The sequence below is a fragment of the Rhipicephalus microplus genome, chromosome 9 (assembly GCF_043290135.1).
Source record: "Rhipicephalus microplus isolate Deutch F79 chromosome 9, USDA_Rmic, whole genome shotgun sequence".
In the NCBI taxonomy this organism is placed as follows: domain Eukaryota; kingdom Metazoa; phylum Arthropoda; class Arachnida; order Ixodida; family Ixodidae; genus Rhipicephalus; species Rhipicephalus microplus.
Genome location: NC_134708.1, coordinates 8073642 through 8097987, shown reverse-complemented (window position 1 = coordinate 8097987; position 24346 = coordinate 8073642). Strand labels below are relative to the sequence as shown.

At 43.6% G+C, this 24346-nt stretch overlaps 1 protein-coding gene across 2 annotated transcripts in view; it reads left to right on the top strand.

The window, feature by feature from the left end:
• The window catches only part of LOC119164835 (uncharacterized), an 81530-nt gene that overhangs the window by 25915 nt on the left and 31269 nt on the right, over positions 1 to 24346 (top strand). For both annotated transcript variants that reach the window (XM_075873052.1, XM_075873053.1), the window contains 7 exons: positions 2923 to 3030; positions 4235 to 4324; positions 10272 to 10579; positions 15226 to 15301; positions 15879 to 16490; positions 18449 to 18524; positions 22551 to 22697. In XM_075873052.1, the coding sequence (XP_075729167.1) occupies positions 2923 to 3030; positions 4235 to 4324; positions 10272 to 10579; positions 15226 to 15301; positions 15879 to 16490; positions 18449 to 18524; positions 22551 to 22697 (1417 nt within the window). The remainder of the gene's footprint in view (positions 1 to 2922; positions 3031 to 4234; positions 4325 to 10271; positions 10580 to 15225; positions 15302 to 15878; positions 16491 to 18448; positions 18525 to 22550; positions 22698 to 24346) is intronic.

The following is a 24346-nucleotide window of genomic DNA, read 5'->3' as shown; positions in this document are numbered from 1 at the left end:
ACAAACCAAGAATGGTGCTAGAAAAGAACACACATATATCCACAGGATGAGTGTAAATTAACCACTGTCACAGTTGTTACTTCTTGGTTGTTGAGCAATGAGCTGCGAGTGTCAACTGGGCACAAGCCGGCACTCTTGATGGGGTGGTGCCGTCAAATTTCAAGGCTATAGCAAACACCTTGTGGGTTTAAGAATATATTTTAAGTCACTTTCCAGGTGTACCTAAATGCTCATTCTCCTAATCAAAGTCCATCGCGAGCGCGTCCAATGCTGACGGAGCTCTACAGGAAGGGCAACGAAAGTTCTAGTGACGTCACTCCAGATCTGTAGTCTGCTGAGTGACCTCCAGACTTCCGTCCCGTACATATCGGCAAAGCATTGCGGCTGCTGCAGGTAGCGGAGAGATTTTTTTGTAGGTGCTTGTGTGGCACATGTGTGCGAGAGCTGACAATACTCAGCATGACGCGTGCACAGATCTGTGACTACGAGACTAATTCAGATACACTGCTATGTACCTGCACAACTCGATCCCCACAAACAGGAACTGAAAGTTGTCTATATCAAAAAGGCGACAAATTATATAGCGAGAATAAATGAATCTTGATGTGTGTATCATGCTTATTGGAGCTATAATGAAAGCTTGCAGCAAAGAGCACACAAGCCACAAATATTGTGGCACAACCCCTTTTAAGGCCTGACACATGCGCGTTGAAGCCCATCAGCGTATAGCTTTCCGACATCACATCGTGCCCTCTTCCTATGGAGAGGGTGTGAGAAGTTATTAATACTAAGCTCTTTTTTTTATAATTGTGATATCCATATATTGTAAGTGTAAAAAAATTGGTCATTTTCGAAAATTTTTAGGGTGAAGAATTCCAACTTAGCATGCGGCTTTGAGTCCTTGAAAAACTTGCAACAGGTCCTGGAAAGTCCTTGAATATTCTTGAATTTTCGCTTTGGAAACCTGTACGAACCCTGATCTGGGACATAGTGAAAAGGGCAAAATGACAAGTGTCCCAAGCTATACAGTTTTCTACACTTACCTGGAGGGAAAACTAGCACCGCAAGCTGCTGTACGTTGAGGTAGTGCTGGTATATGTGAAATTCGGACTTTGCTCCGATTTGCACTGTTCACAGATAGCCCAGACATTTCGAAGACGTGTCTGGCTTCAGAAAATTCGGACTTTGCTCTGATTTGCATCATTCACAAATAGCCCAGACATTTCAAAGACGTGTCTGGCTTCAGAAAGTTTGCACTTTGCTCTGATATGCATTGTTCACAGATAGCCCAGACATTTTGAAGACTTGTCTGGCTTCAGAAAATTCGGACTTTGCTCTGATTTGCATCATTCACAAATAGCCCAGACATTTCAAAGACGTGTCTGGCTTCAGAAAGTTTGCACTTTGCTCTGATGTGCATTGTTCACAGATAGCCCAGACATTTTGAAGACTTGTCTGGCTTCGGAAAATTTGGACTTTGCTCTGATTTGCATCGTTCACGGATAGCTCAGACATTTTGAATACGTGCCTAACTTCAGAAAATTCGGACTATGCTCTTATTTGCATTGTTCACTGATAGCCCAGACACTTAAAAGACATATCTGGCTTCAGTGCATTGCTTGTGTCCAAATGGTTGATTTGTTACTGAAGCAATATGGGGACTAGTAAGCTATTCATTTTTTTTATGATTGCACAGAATTGAGTTTTATGTAACTTTGGAAACCTCTGCCTCGATGCACAATTTTGCAGTGCTTAAAAGCTAACCAAACACCACTAAACTTGGAAGGCAGACAAGGCCATCATTCACTGTGCCACTGTTTATTATCTGTTTTTTTTTCTTTCGTCAATTATTTATACCGTAAGAGTGAGTAAACTTTGATTCTTGAATATAATACGCAGGAATGAGATCTCCTTATAAAAGTTTTGAGAGAAGCTCTTGTTTGCACAGCCATATCTGCTTTTTAGCCGAAACCTCGCTCAACACAAGCCTTGTAGACATATATACAGTCATTCCCATCATGGCAACGATGTCCCTTAAGTAATCCGCTTAGGTGATGATTCCAGGTTTTGTTCTAGGTCATAAAGGGTGCTTACCAGCGCAAACGACAGGGCAGGAGGGGACAGGAGAAGAGACGAGACAGAGCGCTGAACTGCCAACAATTTATTTCTCGTGAAGGTATTCGCTTTTATACAGTTACCAGTCGCACTAGTCATGTGCGAAACACAATGACAATGCATAAGTACATCACATTGACAAGCAAAGGAACAACTTTTCCTTATCGGTGAGCGCGACAGAAGGGGTGCTAACACAAGCATCTTTCAATGGACAAATCTTTTATGCCTCTATGATCTCGCGTGTGGTACGATCTTGCGTGTGGTACGAAAGATGCTTGTGTTAGCACCCCTTCTGTCGCGCTCACCGATAAGGAAAAGTTGTTCCTTTGCTTGTCAATGTGATGTACTTATGCATTGTCATTGTGTTTCGCGCATGACTAGTGCGACTGGTAACTATAAAAGCGAATACCTTCACGAGAAATAAATTGTTGGCAGTTCAGCGCTCTGTCTCGTCTCTTCTCCTGTCCCCTCCTGCCCTGTCGTTTGCGCTGGTAAGCACCCTTTATGATGTTATACCAACACGCCCAATCCCACTGCCTCTTTTTTTTGTTCTAGGTATTATTATGAGAAACTGTATACCCTAGGCAGAATGCTATGGTGCCCTTGGAGCGATGTCATGCAGTCCACTTTAGTTCTGTTTAGTAGTCAGTTTTGTCATGGTCAAGTAGTGTCAGTAACATTATCACAGGGTTGGCACGCCTGGCTGATTTATTATGTGCAGCCTTTTTTGTATTTTTAATCTGGTTGAGTCGTTTGGAGTCTGACTGAAGCCAAGACATAAAAGTGAGTTGTTGCTTCTGTCTTCAGGTCCCAGTCGTGGCCCGAGGTGTGAAGCCAGGAGGAGCAACTGTTGGGCTCAGCAACACTACTCGTCAGATCTTGGCCTCCCTGGAGAAGATGGCGACTCCTGTTACGGTGCGATGCTTACTTGTGATGCTTACGTTGCTTACGCACCAAGGTAGGCAGCTGTTGCCTTGAGGAAGACGAGATAAGTTGTCAAAACACTGGCTCCCGTGACCCGCCGTGTGCCGAACATTAGCTTCTGCGACCCCCCCCCCCCCCCAACCTGTTCAAGGAATATAGTACATTATACAGATACAGTGGTACTTCGGTTTTGCGACGACCTGCATTTTACGACGAATCGGTTACGCTTTTCAAACACAGCAAAGTAACAACTGGGGCACTTGTTAGTTCGCACTCATATCTGTATCTGTAATTATGTTTCGTGCCTCGTTTTTGTTTAAACGGTGCCATAAGTGTTGAGTGGTAAATGTTGTTAGTTCACTCTTGTTCTGTGAGTGTTGTTTTCTTACGTCATTTGTGCATGAACAGCGTGCTGCCCGCTTCGACCTGCTTGCCATTCTCGGCTTTACGTTACAAGTTGTTGCTATCGCATTCAGTGCTTCACCCTTGTGTTGAAACTGTGACTTTTTTTAATTTCGGACAACTGTGTGGTCACCACCGAGGTAATGCCAGATAAGGCGCTGATGGAAACTCTCAGAGACGACGGATCTTCGGGGGTAGACTCATCACGCGCTTCTGTCTTCTGCCGCGTCACAAGTTCGCAGGCGGGTAGCTTTCGTGATTAGCCGATTAGTTCTGGCAACACGATGGTGCATTGAGCAATTGAGTTTCGCTATCAAGCAATGGCGGCGTCCCTGCTGGCTAAACAGAGGTGGTTTCTGCGGGTGCCAACGTGTTTTAGACTTCGTCGACATATTTTCAGGTTCTGAAAATGCATGTTAAAGATTGTGTTTACTGTATAGCAATAAATATCTGAGCCTGGAATTGCATCGTGAAATTTCTTTGAAGCGGGACACCAGAAGAAAAAGTGTTCGTTGTGGTCACAATATTTATGCATTGACTCCTATGGGCTGCTGACGGGGAACCATAAGTTTTTCGTTGTAGCGGGGCTTTGCTGTCTGCGTAAATGAAATGCTCGACGGTGCACTGACAAAGTGGTGCTGGGCTTCCAGTGCAGAGTGAATGAAATCAGTTTTATTTTACTTATAGTAATGTTATTTCCTATGGTGCAACTAATGGAACAAGTCTCTAAAGAGATAATTTACCATTCTAGACTGACTTACTGTTTCTGTAAATTTTGGTTACACTTGTGCAGGAGGCCAAGCGTGTACCACTTAGGAGTAGAATAGCAGACGGCCGAACTTGGACTCTTCTACACCACAGAGATCCCCCGGCACCAACGCAGGTTTGTCCAAGTATTATAAGCTGTACAACATGTAACAGGCTTCCTTTATGGCCCCTCACCAGGCCCCATTGCTAATTGTAGTTGCACCACTGGGTGTTGTAACACACTATCTAGAGAGCTCTTTATCACGAGAGTTCTTAAGCTGATTTTTAAATAAGGTAAAGACGAGGGTTTAAATGGATCCTGAAATAATTTTTCAAGTAACAATTCAACGAATTCAACGGCGCAAAAATTTTAAGAATGTGTCCAGTGCGATTGCAGTTACAAAGCTTTGTCGCATGCTGCAGTTGCATTCTGTCTTCTCTCGTCTCGACGAAAGTACGCAGATGATATGGTGATAATTGCCGACAACAAGGAAGATTTGCAAAGATTGATGGACATCTGCGGTAATGAGGGAGATAGGTTAGATTTTAGATTCAGTAAGGAAAAATCAGCAGTCATGATTTTTAATGATAATGAAGGTAGTGAGCTTAGAATACAGGAAGTCACGCTAGAGTTAACAGATAAATACAAATATCTGGGCGTATGGATAAGCGATGGGACCGAGTACCTAAGGGAACACGAAATATACGTAACGACTAAAGGTAACGGGAATGCAGCAGTGATGAAAAATAGGGCACTGTGGAATCACAATAGGTATGATGTTGTGAGAGGAATATGGAAAGGGGTCATGGTTCCTGGGCTGACGTTCGCCAATGCGGTCTTGTGCATGAGGTCAGAAGTTCAAGCAAGATTAGAAATTAAGCAATGTGGAATAGGTAGGCTTGCTTTAGGAGCTCACGGGAATACACCAAATCAGGGAGTACAAGGGGATATGGAATGGACATCTTTTGAGGGCAGGGAAGCTAGCAGCAAGATAAAATTTGAGAAGCTATTGAGAGAAATGGGGGAAGGAGCGTTGGGCTAGGAAGGTTCTTAGCTACTTGTACATGAAGAATGTCGTTACAAAATGGAGAAAGCGAACCAGAAAATTGACGGGTAAATACCTAGAAAACAGCAGGGGGTCAAACTAAAAAGAACTATCGGTTAAGAAGAAGGTGAAGGAAACGGAGACTGACATGTGGAGAATTTGCATGATTAAGAAGTCCGCACTAGAGATCTATTGAACTTTTTAAGCAGGAAATTGCCAAGGAAAGGATCTATGATAATACTCGGGGTAGTTCTCTATTGTTTGAGGTGAGAGCGGGAGTATTGCGAACCAAGACATATCGGGCCAAATACGAAGGGGTATACACGGTATGCAGTGCGTGTGGAGAGGAGGAGAAAATTGCCAAACACTTGATAATGTTCTGTAAAGGGCTTCACCCTATCGTTCAGGATGATGGCGCAGAGTTTTTCTAAGCACTGGGGTTTAGAGACAGGGAGGGCAAAATAGACTTTAAGCGGGTAGAATTAACTATAAGGAGGTTATTTGATTGGTGGCTAATGTCAAAGCACAAGTGAAAATTAAACCCTTCACTGCAAAATAAGAGTCCTCAGTCTCACTATTTAAAGGAAAAAAAAAAAATCTAGTTTTTAGTTCACTAAGTATTACGGCTTGGTGGCGTTAGCCACCGCCCGATCTAAAGGGTACGGCTATATCAATCCATCCATCCAACGCCACCCAAGGCGACGATGCGCTGCGTAGAGACTGCAATCAACCACGCACGCCGGCAATGTGAAACATTTAAAATATATTTTTTTGCTCGTGCATGGCCTCAAATGGCGACCGAGAAAATATGTTAATTCGCTTCTGGAAAACAGGATGCATATGCGGGCGCACGACTGAACTGAAATATTGTCAGGTCGGCAGGATGCCGAAAGTGGGCGCGTGACGGCACTGAAACATCTTATCGATGTGAAGGGGTAGAAGAGATTTACGATGAACTCAGTTGTGAGCCTTTGCTTGCAACACTTTCCATGGCGAACCATCATTTCCTCAAGCACTAATCTGTAAATAAAGCCCCCATCATTCAAAACGTCATACTCAGTGACGAGAATCACGAGCGGTATCTGGATGAAATCTTTATTTTCTGCACACAGGCCATACAACGCATTTCCGAGTAGTGACTCACTATCTGTTTACAGCAATGCATTCTTAATAATTTGTCGCACATCCTTTTTTATCCCCAAGAAAAAAAAATTTTATAGTTCACAAGCGCCCCACAGAACATTGGGCTGCAAGCCCAGGTGATGCACCTGAGCTTCAGGTACTTCCTCTTTTCACGGGACGATGCTCGCTCCTTGTGGAGTACCTTTGTGTAAAAACAGAAATGGATGAGCAGAAAAAACTTGTTTACTTGATTGGTAAGGCTCGGACCATGTTGTGCGCAGCCCAGTGTGACCACTTTTGTTTTTCAAGCAGGAAGCAAACTCTTCCAAGCTGTCACTGTGAAGCTCATTGTAGCTAAACCACTTTGAAAAAGTGATTTCAAAGGCGTCTACAAATGCGAAGAGCTTCTCCGAAAGGCCTACCCACAGGTGTCCGCACGAGGGGGGCAGAGGGGGCTGGCCACCTGGGAGGGGGGCACTAAATCTGTTCTATACATTGACTAGGCAGCGGGGCACTCTTTTAGTCATCTAAGAAGGCGGCGTAAAATCTGCCTCATACACTGATTTAATAGGAAGGAGGCGCCCTGCAATGAACCTTCACCCCCCTCCCCCTCCCCCCGAATGGCAAACACGCCCATGGGTCTACCCCTTTGAATGCGGACAATTTCGCCAATCACAGAGTGCTCGAAGTGCCACAACATGTACCTCTCGCCAAAGCGCAGCTCGCACACAGCCGAGTTTTCTTGAAGCAACCTGTCAGCGCGCGTGATCGCTCTCCGCCACTGTGCTAACAGAGCTTCGTCCTTGAAAACGCCGAACAACGCATGCTTCTTTTTAGCTGATTTGTAGCCTGTAGTGAACACCAGGACGAAGCAATTGCTTTGTTTTCGCGCCATGAGAGTGCATACAGAAGCATTGGTGTCAGAGTGCCACCGCAATAAAAAAAGCGAGGACGAACGCGCCCGGCGAAACTGTCTGAAACGTGCAAACAACGGATAAATGATTGCGCGCGCCCTCACACGGCTCCTCCTTGGAGGCTTCAGTGCGCTCCGTAGGTGCCGCTTGCCGCTCATCACACTTTCCTACTCTAGCCACTGTACCTCAAGTGAAAATGGCTACTGGATTGGCTTGTCTCGAGGTGTTGCCATGGTTGTGAGACTACCTTTGGCCTGAACGAGTTTATGCTGTGTTTAGAGTTTGTTCCATTTAACCTTAGGCGACTAATAAGCACTGTTTTGATGATGAATTTTACTGCGCAACTCATAGAAATCCAGCCATATGAGCCCGTTTAGTTTTGTTAATGAGGCATTCTTGTTTAAGCGAGTTTCGTTTATTGCCAGTCCACTGTATTATTATTATTATTAATATTATTAATATTGCTGATGCAACAGCTAACGTCCTAAGCTACACACTTATTGCTGGTGGCTCGTGTTTTGAGGGTAGCACTTGGGTAACTACAGCTAAATTTTTTATTTGTTTTGTGAGATTGTGTAAGTAAATCTGCAATTATTTTTCAGCATCATATCCACAGAATAGTATGTAAATCAAGGTAACGTGCCGACATTCGTAATTCTTCTGTGGAATCAAGGAAGCTGTTGCACCTAGACAGATTCATTCCTGCAACCACATATTCATACGACGGCACTTTGAACACTTTCCCTAGCTTTTGTTGCACCTCAAGTATCGGAGCCCAGAGATATAAAAGACAAACATGCGTGTGCTCTACGGAAAAAAAAAAGAAAGAAAATTTTGGAGTACGGCTCAGTTCTTAAAATGTTGTCGTTACTCGTTTCTAAGGCAAGGTACACAAAATACGAGAGTAGTAGTTACTCTTTTTTTTTTGTTGTTGTTTTTGAAAAGTATATTTTAGAGGTGCGAAAATGAGGCAGTGATGCAAATCAATAATAAATACAGCAAAGCAGGTCGAATCAGATTTAATCCAATCCACATACGAAATAGTTGAGAGTTAGTAAATATAGCAGTTTAGGTAGATCTATTTCAATCCAGTCTACATTCTAATAGGCGTGGGCTACAGCCATTGCAGGAAAATAGGTTATACTCCAGTGGCAGAACCGGCCAGGCTCGCGTCTCTTAATTTTGCATGGATGCTGCGAGATGGCACTACTACTGCGTTTTCTTAGCACCTTTGACTGCGATGTCGTACTATCACTGGCTCCTTCAAACTTTCCTTTTAACTTGTGTGTTTGCTTCCTGGTTCTTCCGAACATCAAACAGCTGACCTGCTCACTGCCTGGCTCAGGGGTTTTATTTTGGCCTGATATACATGTTTTTTCACATTTACCGCACGCATTTGGAACATTCTGAGTGCGTCTGGTAATTATGTTTACTTACCACTCGAGGGTTTGTTTACTGTGTACAGAGTTTCTCAACCAGATGTGGTGGTCATGGAATTTGCTTTTAATCATCATAGAAAACCTGGAAAAGTCACGGAATTCGGAAATATCAAATTGGTAGACACCCTGATAACGATTTGCCTACAGTATGGTGAAGAACAAGGTGTACACTGCAAGTTACCGCACTTTATTATGAATGAAAAACAGCCCGGAAACTTGTCCTTGAGCGCCGTCAAGTTGCAGTCATAGTCAATATCATTGAAGCTTTTCAAATAAGTGAATGCAGCTCCTTCAGCCACAACAGCGCTGATTAACGCACGATGTCGATGCAAGCTTTGTAGTGCGACAAAAAGTTGGTTTATTTATAACCACGCAGGTACACTTTCGCAGCACCGACGGCAGCCATGATTTCAGCATTGATGCAGTCAGAAACAGCTACGTGAGATGGTGCCTGCAAATGCTGATAAGTCACAGAATTCTCTGAGGCACCGTACGACGTTGTCAGCGGTTATGACGCACCCGAAGTCGTTGCCTGGCCCTACAAGGAAAGTTTACGATGGTGCTTTATTTGACGTCGCTCCAAGTGCCAGTCATAATTTTTATCACTACATGCGGGTCAGCGTTCTGTTCAACTCCCGAATGAGGATTCATCAGGAACGATGTGAGAAGTAGACGAGTTCACAAGGCACAAAAGGTGATGCAACACTGCAGAGTTCTCACAGCCAACATGTTAGCAATGGCGATGCCACTTGTGGCTTTGCATCTGGCAGCCGCTGCTTTCAACTTTTTTTATGCGAAAAGCTAGAAAAAGTGTAGCCTCAGAGACATGCGCTTTAAAACTGAAAACACTAAAGATACGTCATGAGGATTTCAAAAGCTATACTTTTCAGGCTCGCAGGTCATTGTGCGCTAGCAAACTAGGATGGAAATGTGAGCATTGCAGAGAGATCACCGAGCCGCTTCGCATTCTCATTTTGGTGTCCTTGGCCATTGGTCTTTTTGGAAAACACGCCTGCGGGTTAGGACCTGCAGATCGCGAATCAAACATACCGGTGCACTCGTAAGCGCCGCGAAACGAACCTAATCAGCGAGATGGAATAACATCGCTTTTTCGTCACCTTTGGGACAAAAGAATTCGGAAATTGTCAGAATGCTGCCGAAAATTCATCAATACTTGCTAGGAAAAGTGTTCTTTCTGGGCTTCAGCGTGGCGCAGCATTCGATATAGCTGAGGTCCCGCTGCGCAGAAGTTCGATATACAGGTGCACCAGTCCTATACTTTTGCATGGTAAATTCAAGGGGATTTTTCAAGTGTTCGATGTAGCCACTAATTCGGTATATAAGAGTTTGATATATCCGGGATCATCTGTATTATGATAGAGTTGAAATATTGTCATCATTTGTACTGCATCCTTGCAGGGCACTTATACTGTGATGGTGGGGAAGGGGGAAAAGGGCACTGTAAAGTTTATATTCTGCTGTCTTTTAGGCTGCATTTAAAGCATGCACGGTTGACATGCCCGCTTGTCTACAATATTTTTGCCTATCCTTTGCGTTTGCAGGGTGGGCCTCCGGTCAAGAGTGCAGCTAGGCCATCTGTTCGAACTATAGTGCCGCCTCGGACAGAAGCTTCCCGACTGGAGGTCGCTCGAAAGGAAAGTGCTGCTGCCGAATCCTCATGGGCTGATTCTCTCAAAACAAAGGTGCTTCGGACGGACACTGGCAAACCTGAAGTGCCTTCAGTTGATGCTCCCAAGCAATACCCTCTAAGGCTAACGGAGGCCCCCAGTGTTGAAACAAGCAGCGTGACTGTGGCTCCTACCGTCAAACCAAACTCGGTGGCTTCTGCTTGGGAACCTCCATGTAGTAGGTATGTGCTCTCTGTGGCATTAAAGTTAAACCCCTCTATAAGAGGCACGCTCAAGGCAGTAATTCCTGCATTTTATAGATGACTCTTATAAGGAGGGCACCTCGTATGCATTTGCTTATGAACCCGTATTACGACGGAACATGGGAGAGGCCTTTGTACTGTATTAGTATTATCATCAAGGCGGAACATAGAAGAGGCCTTTGTCCTGCAGTGGACGTAGTCAGGCTGATGATGATGATGATCATTAAGGCAAAAGTGTTATGTCAGATGCTGGGGATTGAGGCTAGCCTGCCATCATTGCGCGGGCTTTGTCGCCTATTTCTGCCGTTCTCATATCCCAACATGACTCCCCTCCTCCGCGGTCCGTCGGCACTGGGAGAGTAGGAATGACGTTAACCCCTCTATCCTAGTAGTGAAAGCCGACCGTTCCATGTGGGAACCGCCTTGATTTCGGGAGGGGCACCTTCTTAAAATAGCCATTTTCTTGCTCCCTCTGCCATGGTGAAAAAATATTTTGGGGGAGGGGGGGGCATGTACATGGTGTGCCACCTCCTGGCTATGCCCCTGCTATTGGTATTAGACTTGAAGACCACAATGTGCAGCGTACTAACAGTATATAAAATAATAAATTTATGTTTTTGTTGGGCAGCAGTGGAGGGGCTATTTATGATTTCAAAAGTTGTGAATACGTCAGACAAGTGCAATTAATTACAGTGTATGCATGTGTGTGTATGGGGGCAAAAACAAGTGTAATTAATTATAATGTATGCATGTGCGTGTATGGGGCGAAAATTACTACTGTTGTGCATGCAAATATTCTGGGAATTTCGTCAATGTTTGCAGGGAAAAATCCCCGAAATAGGGAATTTTTATTTCTCTGAATGGGAATTCTTCGGCTTAGTATGGAACATCACTGGGCGACTTGATGAACTTGACAGCGCGCAAGCATGACAATTCGATAGACTACCGTATTTACTGTCGTAATGAACGCACTCACATAATAAACTAAGCACCCCAAACTTCAGTCATCAAATCCTACCCGTGTAATAAACGCACCCCCTACATTCATCCGCTGCCGTCCCGCTAACTGGCACTTGACACTGACTGACACTGACAAAAAATCCGCTTAAGACGAACTCCATGACAGGCCTCTTCTGTAAAGACAAACTCTCGTAACGACCAACAACGGCGGATCTTTCTGAGCAACGATCTTTATAATCTTGGTGGGGGCATTTAGGTAAACGAGAAGGGGAAAAAAAACTTTCTGCCATAATGACTCAAAGCAAATCGAAAGAAATTGCGACCTGGAGGGAGGAAGCGAGATAAGTGGAAAAGAAAGGTCGGCGCATAAAGCTGGTGTTTTCCTCCCCCTAGCCTGCAGGTGGAGAAAGGGTTGGCTTTATCAGCAAACCAACCAACAAAAACCATTTGTCCTTCCGTGTTCTCCTCGCGTTCTTCAGTTCCTCAACAGGAGTATAGTAAAGAATAGAAAAACACAAGAGCTTGGCCAGAGAAGAAAATAAAAGGGAAGGGGGTAAAAAAACAAAACAAATGAAAGTGAGGAACAAAGAGTCTGTACATTATAATCACATCAAGAGAAACCACATATGTGGCATTTGGATTTTTTTCACCCGCATAATGAATGCCCCTACATTTATCAGTTGCAGTCTGCTAACCGACACCTGGCGCCTCTTTACTCGTTGGATCTCTTCCGTTTTTGATTACTTTGCCAAACCCCTCAACCACCTCGGCTTGCTTCCTCTGCCCCTTTGCCTGTTGGCATGGGTGCCGTATTGCTTTTCTTTCTATCTGTATTAAATGCATCCCCTACATTCGTCTGCTGCAGTCCAGCTAGGTGACATCTGGCCCCTCCTCACACGTTGGATCTCTTCCATTTTTGATTACTTTGCTAACCCCCTCAGCCACTTCGGCTCACTTCCTCCCCCCTTCACCCGTGCGCACGGCTGCTGTATTGCTTTTTTTTTTCTATCTGTAATAAACGCATCCCCTACATTTGTCTGCTGCAGTCCCCCTAACCTAAGGGACATCTGGCACCTCCTCACCCGGTGGCTCCTTTCCGTTTTTTATTACTTTGCCGACCCTCCTCAACCACCTCGACTCGCTCTTCCTCCCCGGTCTCGCCTGATGCCATGTGCCTATCCAGCGGTGGGAGTGTAGAAAAATCGGTATTGATAAGCACACAGCGAGCGAGCGAAGGTTCCCCCTTCCCCCCCCCCCCCCCCAGCCCCCTTTCTTTTTTAGCCTTCTTCCTTTTTTCTTCACTCTAACTGTCCCTTTCGGCCGCTTTGCAGCTTGCAGAAGATAGTACCATCAACCATGGAAGATCAGTAAAGTGCAACCAAGAAGATGTTTCCAAACAGTGTACACGTATGTAAATCGCGAAAGGCTAAACAACCTAACTTTTTTTTGCATTATTGCATTTTTTCTTCTCCCGAAAAAAGTTTTCAAAAACTTTACCCTGCGTAATAAACGCAACCCCCAACTTTGCTCAGATTTTTTTAGAAAAAAAGTGCGTTGATTATGCGAATAAATACAGTATTTTCATGCGTAATAAAGTGCAGTAACTTGCAAAAGAAGTTGTCGCCTTTTTTTTTTAGCATACTGCTTGTTAAAATTTCTGAAAACTGTTCCGAGACCTGCAGTGCTTTGATATATGTCTTTAATGTGTATATTTTGTATTTTAAATTAACAATATATCTAACTATTTTGCGATCCCCTTCGAGTTCGATATATTCGGGATCGACTCTAGGCAGTGTGCACAAGATGTCGAGATAGAGCCTAGAAGATTGTGTGGTGGGTTGAAGAGGCACGCAACACCAGAAACAACTGACAACACAAACTCTCAAATGCCAACGAATGATGTCTAGCTAGTTTGTGCTGCCATGCATACGGTGTAGCCAGAGTACGTTTATAACCACTTGTGTAGATCCCATGTCAGTGCGCGGGGTCGTTCGCAGCCACCACAGTGACCCGACTCCGAGCATGGCTTGGCTTGACCTACAGTTCGGCCATAGTAGCCATTCAATAAAAGGCTAGATCTGAAAGTTGGCTATTGCGCGTGGCCAACAAGCATAGCCTTTAAGATCGGCCATTGCAATTTCTGCGTGTATAAACAGTGCAAACTTTACATGACGGCAACCTAGCAAAAACATCGTAAGCATCACTGACAGCTCATCATGGCATTTGATGTTGCACTTTATCCGTCAGCCGAAGTGCAAAAAATAAAATGGCACATTGTGGGATGTTTGAATTTCTGGTTGTGAGCTTACATGCTTCGGTGGGACGAGTGACGGTGCCACGAAGGTGTTCAAATAAACGAGTATGTCCGATTTTTTTTTTTTAGCGTCCGAATGAACTGTCGGCAACCTTACGCTTTTCTACATGACACTGCCATACTGTAGCAAAAGTGACTTAGAGTTCTTTTCACGTGACAGATGATGGTCAGAAATCTTTAGAACCACTGTTCTGTGTTATTTTTTCATTGTATTAGGATTGCTTTTCGAGAGCATTACGGCCTAGCCCGGCTGAGGTTTGCGCAAAGTTTTAGAATTTCTAGTGCAAGTCTAGAGAGTTGGTAATTGTGCGTGTCCTCTGTAATCAAAGGCCTAGTTCCTCCACGAAGGCAGTCTGCTTCTTCTTTTGATCCTTGGCCACATTTCATAGGATGTCGTATAGCAAGGGCATTGCTTGCATCTATGTGGCACACATTTTTGATGGAGGCAATAATGTTTGAGGCTTGTGAGCTTAGATTTAGGTGCACATTAAAGAGCACCAGATCAAAATTTTTGGAGCTTTCTACTGTGGCGTCTCTCATAATCATATGGTGGTTTTGGGACGTTAAACCCCAACAATTATTATTATTATGCATCGATGTGGCAGACACTTTTTAACACAGTACAATGGTGCTGCCTCGAGCTCAGCAGCACATGTCGGTGTGTTTGAGAAAAAGGGAAAAAGTGAAACACCATTGCCGTTTGTAACTTGAATGCGAAAGTGCATTAAGGCATCCAAGATTTGCATGCACTGTCTTGGGAGGGTACAATGTTGCTGATGGTCTATTCTGACAACATGGAAGTGCGGCACACATGTCCATGCTTGGGTTTCTGCACCCACGTGCAATTTCCATGTCTTTCACGACAGTGCGAGCAGCACCTGCTCATACCTGGATGGTAGCGTAAGTTCGTAGCAAACATCGAGGGGTGGAAATCGTTTTGTAACAAGTGTGCTGTATTACACTGCAGGCTAATGAGTTTTGGCTAGGACTACAGAAAAAAATCTTATAGCCCTAAAATTCGTATGAACCAAGATTGTGTCACCAAGGTTTTACTGTAATTGACTTGGTAATTCAAATCAGTTGGAGTAGTCACAATTGCTGTATAAAGGCTTGGCTGGAATTATGCACTTCCAAGGCCTCCCTATGAAAATGAAATGAACGGCAGTATACCGTAGAAGGGAAAGGATAACATAGCATCTTAACACCTCCCACTCATACTAAACTTTTGTTGGTGGGTTTATTGAGTAATAAGTCTGTTGGTAGCACTCACTCGATACATTATGTTTCCGAGCTTTAAAAATGCTTTGTGCTTTTGATAGCCGGTTGAGATTCTTGTCAATGTCACTTGCAGATCAGCATCTGATCGAGCGGCAGGAGGAGGAAAGATGGTTCGTGTTATCCACTCTGCCCACCCAGCACCACTGAAGGTAGACATTAACTAATACTAATCCATATTCTCTAGTCCCTATAGTGACGTTTCACTGTGACGGCGGTTACAGCAACACAAAGGAGGAACTAAATTAGCTCAGGCAATAAAGCACTTGATAAAGGCTACTTCTTTTGAAAATCGTAATGTAGCTCTGCAAGCTGGAAATCTCTCGATTTAGTTATCGATATTGTTAAGCATTCACTGTTGTCTTATCATGCCGATGCCCCGCCGCGGTGGTCTAGTGGCTAAGGTACTCGGCTGCGGACCCGCAGGGCGCGGGTTCGAATCCCAGCTGCGGCGGCTGCATTCCCGATGGAGGCGGAAATGTTGTAGGCCCGTGTGCTCAGATTTGGGTGCACGTTTAAGAACCCCAGGTGGTCTAAATTTCCGGAGCCCTCCACTACGGCGTCTCTCAATAGTGGTTTTGGGACGTTAAACCCCACATATCAATCAATCAATATCATGCCGATGTAAATGCTTTACTAGTGCAAAACATTTGCCTAAAAAAGTAGAGTGGCCAGTTGTGTTCTCCCTATTTGCCAATCTATGTCTTATTTTAAATGCCTACATTGCAGATGAGTGGCCCACCATTGGAACCAGAGGAAGAACTCCCCCCTCCGGTACCCCTTCCACCCATCCAGAAGCTTCCTAAATTCTCCTTCAACCTCAATCCACCACAAACACAGCCAGTAATAACACCGACCACTATCACAAGCAACAGCAGTGGGAAGACAAGTGGTGGAAGTATCAGTTCTGGCCTTGTAAGCTCTAGCCCAATCAGCTCTAGCACCGTGAACTCTAGCGCCTTCAACCCTAGTGCCGTCAGCCCTAGTGCCGTCAGCCCTAGTGCCGTCAGCCTTAGTGCCGTCAGCTCTAGTGCCTTGAGCTCTAGTGCCGTTAGCTCTGGCCCCACCATCTCTGGCACCATCAGCTCTGGATCTGTCAGCTCTGGCATTGTAAACACTGGCTTCTCAGGTACCAACCTTGTAAGCTCCAGCCATGTCAGCTCCAGCCCTATCAGTTCAAGCCTTGTGAGCTCCAGCCTTGTCAGATCTGGCCCAATCAGCAGTATCCCCACCAGCACCAACCCTGCTGGTGCACACTCTCGTGCTGAGTTCACATTCAGCAAGCCAAAGCCATTGGCTAGCGCTAGTGCTGCATTGGTGGCACAATCCCAGAGGGACCAGGTGAGCTTTGTTAAACATTGTCTTATTTTATACTCCATTATGTCTTCTTGCATAATGGCACATCATGAGTTGCTTATAAAGGATCATAGCAGCACATGAAAAGTTATGCAATCTTCAGTTCTATTCTCATCGTATGCATTGGTTCAGTTGCCTTTTCAGGCATGATGCGTTGTCAGTCATTTGCTTAAATAAAATAAAAAGATTAAATAAAAAGTGGTGTACTTAAAGTAAAATTTACAGTAAAATCTAAATCGATATATTATCATTCCTAATGAATACCTTACCATGTTTGCAATAGAATATTGAGTACTTTGAAATAAATATGACCTACAAGTCACTGGAAAACCAAGCAAGAAGGGAAAAGTTGGGCTCTTTATTCTATATTTTATGTTTGTAGTGATTCAAAGGGATATTTGTTGAGACAATTCTAATAAAGGGCCACTCACCAGGCCTCATACCAAATTTTAGTTAGACAGTGGAAGTTGTTGGGTGTCTGACGAAGAACATTTTGCCACAAAAATTTTTTGAATCGGTTCATCACGAGCAGAAAAAGAAGCGGCGCTAAACGAGGATGAGAGGAGGCGAGCTCCAAACTCTTGCCGCTTCTCTGCGTAGCCTTCGCAAGCCAAATATCTCCCCACCCTCTCCGGCATCCGATCAAGAGGTGACGTGCGTATGACGTGCCCAAACATGTCCAACCCTCGAGCACGCGAGCAGCATTGCTTTGTTGACCAGCGTTATTTTGTGGTCTTCGCTGGCTTAGACGCGGTACAATAGATGAGCACATTGAGTGCGCGAATGCATAGGGCGATCGTCTGCTCGCGCTGACCACGAGGACACAAACGCATGCGAAACGCCGACACATTAGCCCCGCATCTCGTTGCAATTCACGGGAGAAAAATGTAAAGGAGACGCTCACATTCCCTTATTGCGTCTCATTATTTTTCTAGAGTTTTAAATCTCTTTAAGCAACAAATTACTTGAACTACGCATGCCGTGTTAAATAATTTTAGCCATGTCACGTGCCACTGTTTGCAACGTCAAAGCAGAGTCTTCTACGTAGAGAACCAACATCACTGCATTGCCGTGTACGTAAGGCCATTCATACACGCACGACATGTCCTCATTCTCCCGGTGCACACCGGCAGAGGGGAGGGGGAGCAGCGTTCATCTTAAAATTGACCCATTTTCGCGGCACGTAGCGTTCCAAATTTTAGCAGATGTGATCATAAACGCCTCGTCTACACATTACGCTTATCAGCTCAAAATTGTCAAACCTGGTGAGTGGCGCTTCAATGATATTGCTGCTGTTCTATTTGGTTATAAATTTAGAGCTGTGATTGTGTAATAATTTACTTATTTATTTACTGCTTATGTTTAGTTTGACACCAAGCATGAGGAAAAAGCTTTTGCTATTCTTTTTCTTGATTTAAAATGTTTCAAGAAATTTTTTTGGTATTTTCAGACATATTTCAAATATTTTGATATTCAAATATCTGTTCTTGACTCCATTACTGTTGTGTGTTTGGCTACATGACTGGTGCGAGGATTAATTGGCATGGTTACCTTTGGCTACTTATAGCTTCTCGTTGCATTTGGAGTTTGCCCAGTGGCAACCATGAAGCTAACAGGTTGCATCGGTGTCCCACTGTGTTCTGTGTATGTATTTTATTGCTTTTCCTGTTTTGTGTAGCAGCATGTTTTTCTGTTGGATGCTCAATATCTCCTAGGAAGCTGTACTGGTCACATCATGCTTGCATTATCTCAGGTCTTATTGCAATTTTCTGTCTATATTTTATTTGCTTATAGCTATCTTCCTAGATATGACAGATTTTTATGTTGTGACTTTATTGTAGGAAGGCTTCACTGGTAAAAAATGTCAAACTTTCACTTTGCTTTTTTTCTTTAGGTGTTACTAAAGCATGGTACGGTGCTGCTTTTTCGTTTATGCTGTCTAGGTATATCAATTCTCTGAGCCTTGGGGGCCGCGTGGTGACGAAGGACAGAAGATGGGAACACTGAGTGACAAAACAGGTGAATTTTGGCGCAGTTTTTCTTTTTTTTTTTTTTTTGAATCACAGCAAATGCTCATTTGGATTTCACGAGACCAGAAAGACTGTCTTAAAGGAGCACTGACATCAAATTTCAAAATCAAGATGTGCCCTTCATTCGATTGTTCTGTGGGCGTAGGTCCTGTTGGCCAAATTTGAATCGCATCCGACGCAATGGAAGTTATTTTATTTCGGCGGCAAACAGCATACGATAGCTTAATAAAAAATGAAGTGCCCCTTCAACATCGACACTAGTGCTATGGGTTCGGTGTTATACATTCCACGCATACCATCCTGTGTTAGGATGCGCTAGTAGCCATGACGTCTATGATCCGAGTGTTTTTATCGTTGCGCCAAAGCCTGGAAACGTACTCGCTCATTATGTCTGATAGTCGCACCGCTTTGAATTATTTCATGAAATTAACAAGATGCAAGCCACCAGAGCACAATTCAACGTGTACTAGTCAGTCAGAGCGTCGGGGAACCATTGTGAGTTGCAGTAGTCTGGTTGGAACTGCGGAAAGGGTGCAATGAGGGTGTCTTTTCATTATGCGTATGTTACATGCCAACATGATAACAAGTAACACGCAGGTATTTATTTATTTATTTATTTTATTTATTAGAATACCCTCAGGGCCCGTAGGGCATTACAGAGGGGGTGGGTACAACATATATAACACACAAGAAAAAAAGACAAAATAAAGAAACAAGTATCAGATGCGCAAATCAGGAAGGCAACATAAGTCAACTAAAAATGTATAAGAATTCAAGCACATACAAGACAAAGATAGACAATGGAAACTGCGTATAGTTACAAGCATTGCTGAGAGATTGCAGTCTTGAATAACAAAGGGTCTGTTATTGATACAACGGTATCATTAATACTGAATTTTAGTTCATCTGTAGACTCCTTTGCATCTGTGAGACTTCTTGCGTTGGGCTACTCACGCCACCACTGTGAGAGACCGGATAGGTGGGGCCATCTGGAGTCGCAAAAAAGAACCTGGCAGCAGGGAACATATTCTGTTTCTCCGCTGGTGTTCTTCTCCTATATTATTATTCCATTGACACCTCTGCATATAGCTGAATTCTGTGCAAGCCGCACAAGTGGCCATCGTGCGAGCGTGGCCAAAGCATGCATCCTTGAGCACCTCCTCATTGCTGCTTGGAACAGCATTTATTTTGAAATCGCTGTTCTGCAAAGGGTTGATCAAAGCAAAAATAATTCACGACGGCGCCAGTTGCAGCAATTCCAAGCTCCAGACTGTCGTATTCGACCCCGATGACGGCAATGCTGGTGACAAGGCATGACTGAATGTATGCACCTAGCAGACGAAATGTACGCCCCGCCGCGGTGGTCTAGTGGCTAAGGTACTCGGCTGCTGACCCGCAGGTCGCGGGTTCAAATCCCGCCTGCGGCGGCTGCATTTCCGATGGAGGTGGAAATGTCGCAGGCCCGTGTGCTCAGATTTGGGTGCCTGTTAAAGAACCCCAGGTGGTCAAAATTTCCGGAGTCCTCCACTACGGCGTCTCTCATAATCATATAGTGGTTTTGGGACGTTAAACCCCACAAATCAATCAATCAATCAGCAGACGAAATGTTGGTGGTGCAGAATGGACTCACGTCACTCTTTTCTGTGAAGAAGTGGTCAGCTGTGGTGTGGTCTCGTGGTGACTGCGAGGTAGCGTCACTGGTAGCGCTCCCAGCGCTAAAAATGGTGGGATTGCAGGCCGTCTTGAATCTTGCTAGATACTGTTGATATAAATCAATAAACGTGATAGTTATTCATCAGTTGCGTTATTGGTTGTGAATCACTACTAGGCAATTGATGATGATTATTGACCCAAAAATATTGACATGAGCAAATTTGATATCAGTGCTCTTTTAATTACTAAGTTGGCAAGTTATCAGAATTATCTAGAAAACGTATAACAAATCTTTGTTTTATCAATGCACTTTCATATTCTTAAGGAATACTAAATCCTGTAATTACTTTAAATAAGAGCAGTGAAAAAGTCGCAATATTTTTTGTGACTTCGTTCAATATGTGAATGCAGCTCAAGAGCCTGCATGTTAAGTCAAAATGTGCCCTGAACCCATATCTTTATTACGTACTAACAACGTGATTGTGGATGGCTGCCATGTATTTCCGAAAGCCCTCAGCGATTTCGGCTGTCCACTAACACGGTTTTTGCTGCCTTGCATTTTACATTTGCAGCTTTAGCTTGGCATGCTCCGAAGGTCACCCGAATTAACTGAATTGGCTTAAATTCGAATAGAAGCAAATTCGAATACTCAACTATTCGTTCCAATATTTGCACAAGCCTAGTTATCTGGTCCCGCTCAGCGAGCACATACATTTTTCAATGGCACCAAATTCTCGTTAATTCAGCTACATTTGGCCCGACCAGGTAATTGATTTTACGGCGCAAAAAAATCTAAAGAGCAAAAAAGGACATGGGGAAGAGCCCTCTGACACATTTTCTCTCTTGTGATTGTGTTTTTGCACCTTAAAATCAATTATGAACAAACACCAACTCGCCCAACAAAAAGTTTTCTTAAATTATCGAATATTTTCGAAGTATTCGCAATGAACGGATAGGTGTATATTAATCCGCATGTCATCGCTTGTAAAGGTGGTTTCGCTGCATTGTAGGCATGCTTAGCCGTGAAAGCATTTATCCGGGGAAAATTTGCTTTGCCGCGAAGCCCCTTTTCAAATTTAAAGGGGCCCTGCAACACTTCCTGAACATGGTCAGAAAATGCTGCCGACCAGTAGTCGAGGCTATTGAGAACAAGCGAGGCAAAAATTATAGCGCAGCACGCGGCCTGTAATTAACATTGAGTTTTCAAAGCTAAAAATTGCTTTCTTCCTTCGGCAAATGACAAAAAAAAAAATCACTTGCCGGAGCCAAGAAGGAATATACGGCTCTCGTCACAGCCATTGGCTGATTTGAGCATGACACACACTACTAGGGCCGCCGCAGGAGGCTGCCCCTTGTCCACGAGTACGTGCGCGATCGCACTGAAAAGCCGCGCATTTGAAAAAAAAAAGCAAAAAGAAAGGTGCTCAAGGTCACGAGGTGCATGTGGCGTATTCTTTTTCACCTTGCCGTTCCTTCCTTCTTAGCTTCCGGCTGTTTCATGTGCACGAGAAAAGAAAATGCAATTGCAGCGTGCGGCAAATATTTGGAGCTCGGCTCGTACTGGACTGATTCTAGAAACCTTACGGTGGTAAATTTGTGAGGCAATAAGCACGTTTACTGGCTCCATGGCTACTTGAAAAGGTGTTGCAGGGCCCCTTTTAAAGGAACATGTTTTCCTCAAATCAATTCTTCATTTGAGTAGGCTTGTTATGATGTCTTATATCCTCCAAGTATAATAAATTTTAAGACGTTTAATATCTTAGAGGTTATCACTCGCATTCTACTTAAACTACTACTTCAGGTAGTTTCGACTTGCTCTGAACGAAAAAAAATGGCATTTGCATAAAGTCCTTATTGCAATTCAAAAGAAATATTGTGCAGGTTAGTTAGGTCATGATAAATATTCCTTTTTTTATATGTCATACATACCATTCAAATTTGATTTGAAATTATTTGATCGAAATCGCTATTCGCTTCAAATTCGCTTCGAACCTCAAATTCACTATTCGCACAAGTCTACAGACAACACTTCTGAAGTATCCGATTTTTTAAATTAATGAGTGTCGAATTCACTGACATTTACTGTACCTTGTGTAGCAGTTTCTGTGGCTGGCAGTATGTATGCTGTCACACACGTTTTCTAAACTAATTCAGCCATGATGATTCTTGGGCAAAGCTCTAAAAAAATTCTCAGCATTGTTTAACAGTGATGGGTTATTGTTTGAAGTAGATAGTTCTGGATGAAGCAGTGTTTAGAAGGTGAAGTTTCTGATTCGTAAAGCTGTCTTGTTTATTCGCACAAAATACAGAAAATGTGTGCTTGTGTGTGTTTGCAATGGCTTAATTGGACCATTTAATTTAGACCACAGTCACAAGAAACCCGGAGAAGCCATTTTGACCAAGTCTGAGCCGGATGTTAGTGTACCAGAGAGCAAGAAGTCTGGAGACACAAGAAAGCCCGGAAATGCCACGGCCAAAAATGACAAGGACAGCAGCAGTTCCACAAAAGGTGCTCGCAAGTGTTCTCCTCGCTCGGCAGTTTCATGCCCGGTGTGGGCTTGATGAGCTTTAGGAGGCTGAGCAAAGTAGGGAGGTAAAGTCAAACCTTAGGTGATTTAGTATGATCTATTTTAAAGGCTTTTACTGCGTCTTACGATCACGAAAAGAATACAAGCAGAGGTAAATAGTGCTGAGTTCCCTCCTTAAGCATGAACCTACAAAGGAATTTTCGAAATGACAAAAAAAATTTCGGCAAATCCTACGTAGCCTGGGAATTGATGTTATGCGAAGCATGTAGAGGGAAGGCGACTGTGTTGTAACTCTTTTATGGAGCAAAACATTATGAAATGACGCTAAGGATATGTACAGATGTATGTACAGATGTTTCTTAAACAGTCGCATGCTTACTGTTGTGTAACGCTGCCAACAGCAATGTTAGTATTAGCAACACCAGAAGCAGGAAGCTGATATGTAGCGCTTGTGTCAGCAAGGAGGGCGGCCCTGGACACTGCTAGATTAGCTTCAAGGGATGACCCTTCACTGCAATTGTCCTTAACTCGATGTGATGGCTCTATGATAAGAGTACGTATGTGCTGTTTTTAAGGTTGGATAATCATTGTCAAGCTTAGCAGCCTCTAGCAGCACTTTGTGTCTTGTGGTGTTAGTTCAGGTAAAGTGGAGTAGGATAAGGGGGGGGGGGGGTGGATGGCTTAGGGGTACTAAATGAAATTTTCTGTTTTTTGTTTTCTTTTTTTTTTCCCCATCAAACGAGAAGGCGAACCCACAAAAGCTCGGCAAATGTGTTGGCAAGCGGGAGTGCACCTTGAAAAAGTAAACACAGTTACCCTGATGTGGCAACATATCAGCATTTTGTCAAATGACCATGCACAAGATACGACGTTGTAATTGCTTTCTCTCTTCTCACGTATTGACAAACGCACTGTAAGCCACTAAGCAAGGCAGGATGGTACGAGGTAAAGAAGCTATGTCACGTGCACGTAATGACCTTGAGCACATTTTTTGTTTGTTTGTTTGAATGTGTCATTTTTTTTTGTGCGAGTGCGAGAGCACGTGGTGGCCTGCTGCGATGGCCACGATGACTATGCAGCTCACAGTACTAACCCTTTGAGACGCTATGTACACAATTGTGTACACCACTCGTTCTTGCTATTTGCAGCAAGTACAGGCTGAGAAAGAGCAAGATATATTGTACTTCATGAGAATTGAACCTCCTGCAATATAAATTTGTCCTCGTTCAACTTCATTTTGCAGTGTATTGGTACATATGATTACCTTTCTGAAGACGCTACCACGTTTGTTGAGCCATGTGACGTGCCGATTTTTACAAGCAACGTGAAAAGCAGAATTTTTGTTTTCTAAGAATGGACATAAATAAAAAATGAATTTTTCACTTTATTCCTAGCCGGATATTGTATTTTGTTTATGCCAAAAATAAGTATCAATGACTTCAGGGTAAAGAGATATGTAATTACAACTTAATTAGGATGAGTCACTGTAACACACATAAATGCAACAATTATCTCATTATTGTTGTTAAGAGGGCAGACTGGTCTTGGACATCTTTCTGTTTATTTCTTCAATGATCTTAATCAAACTGTACAGAATTATGCAGTTTTTTCCGTTGATTTCAAACATTTA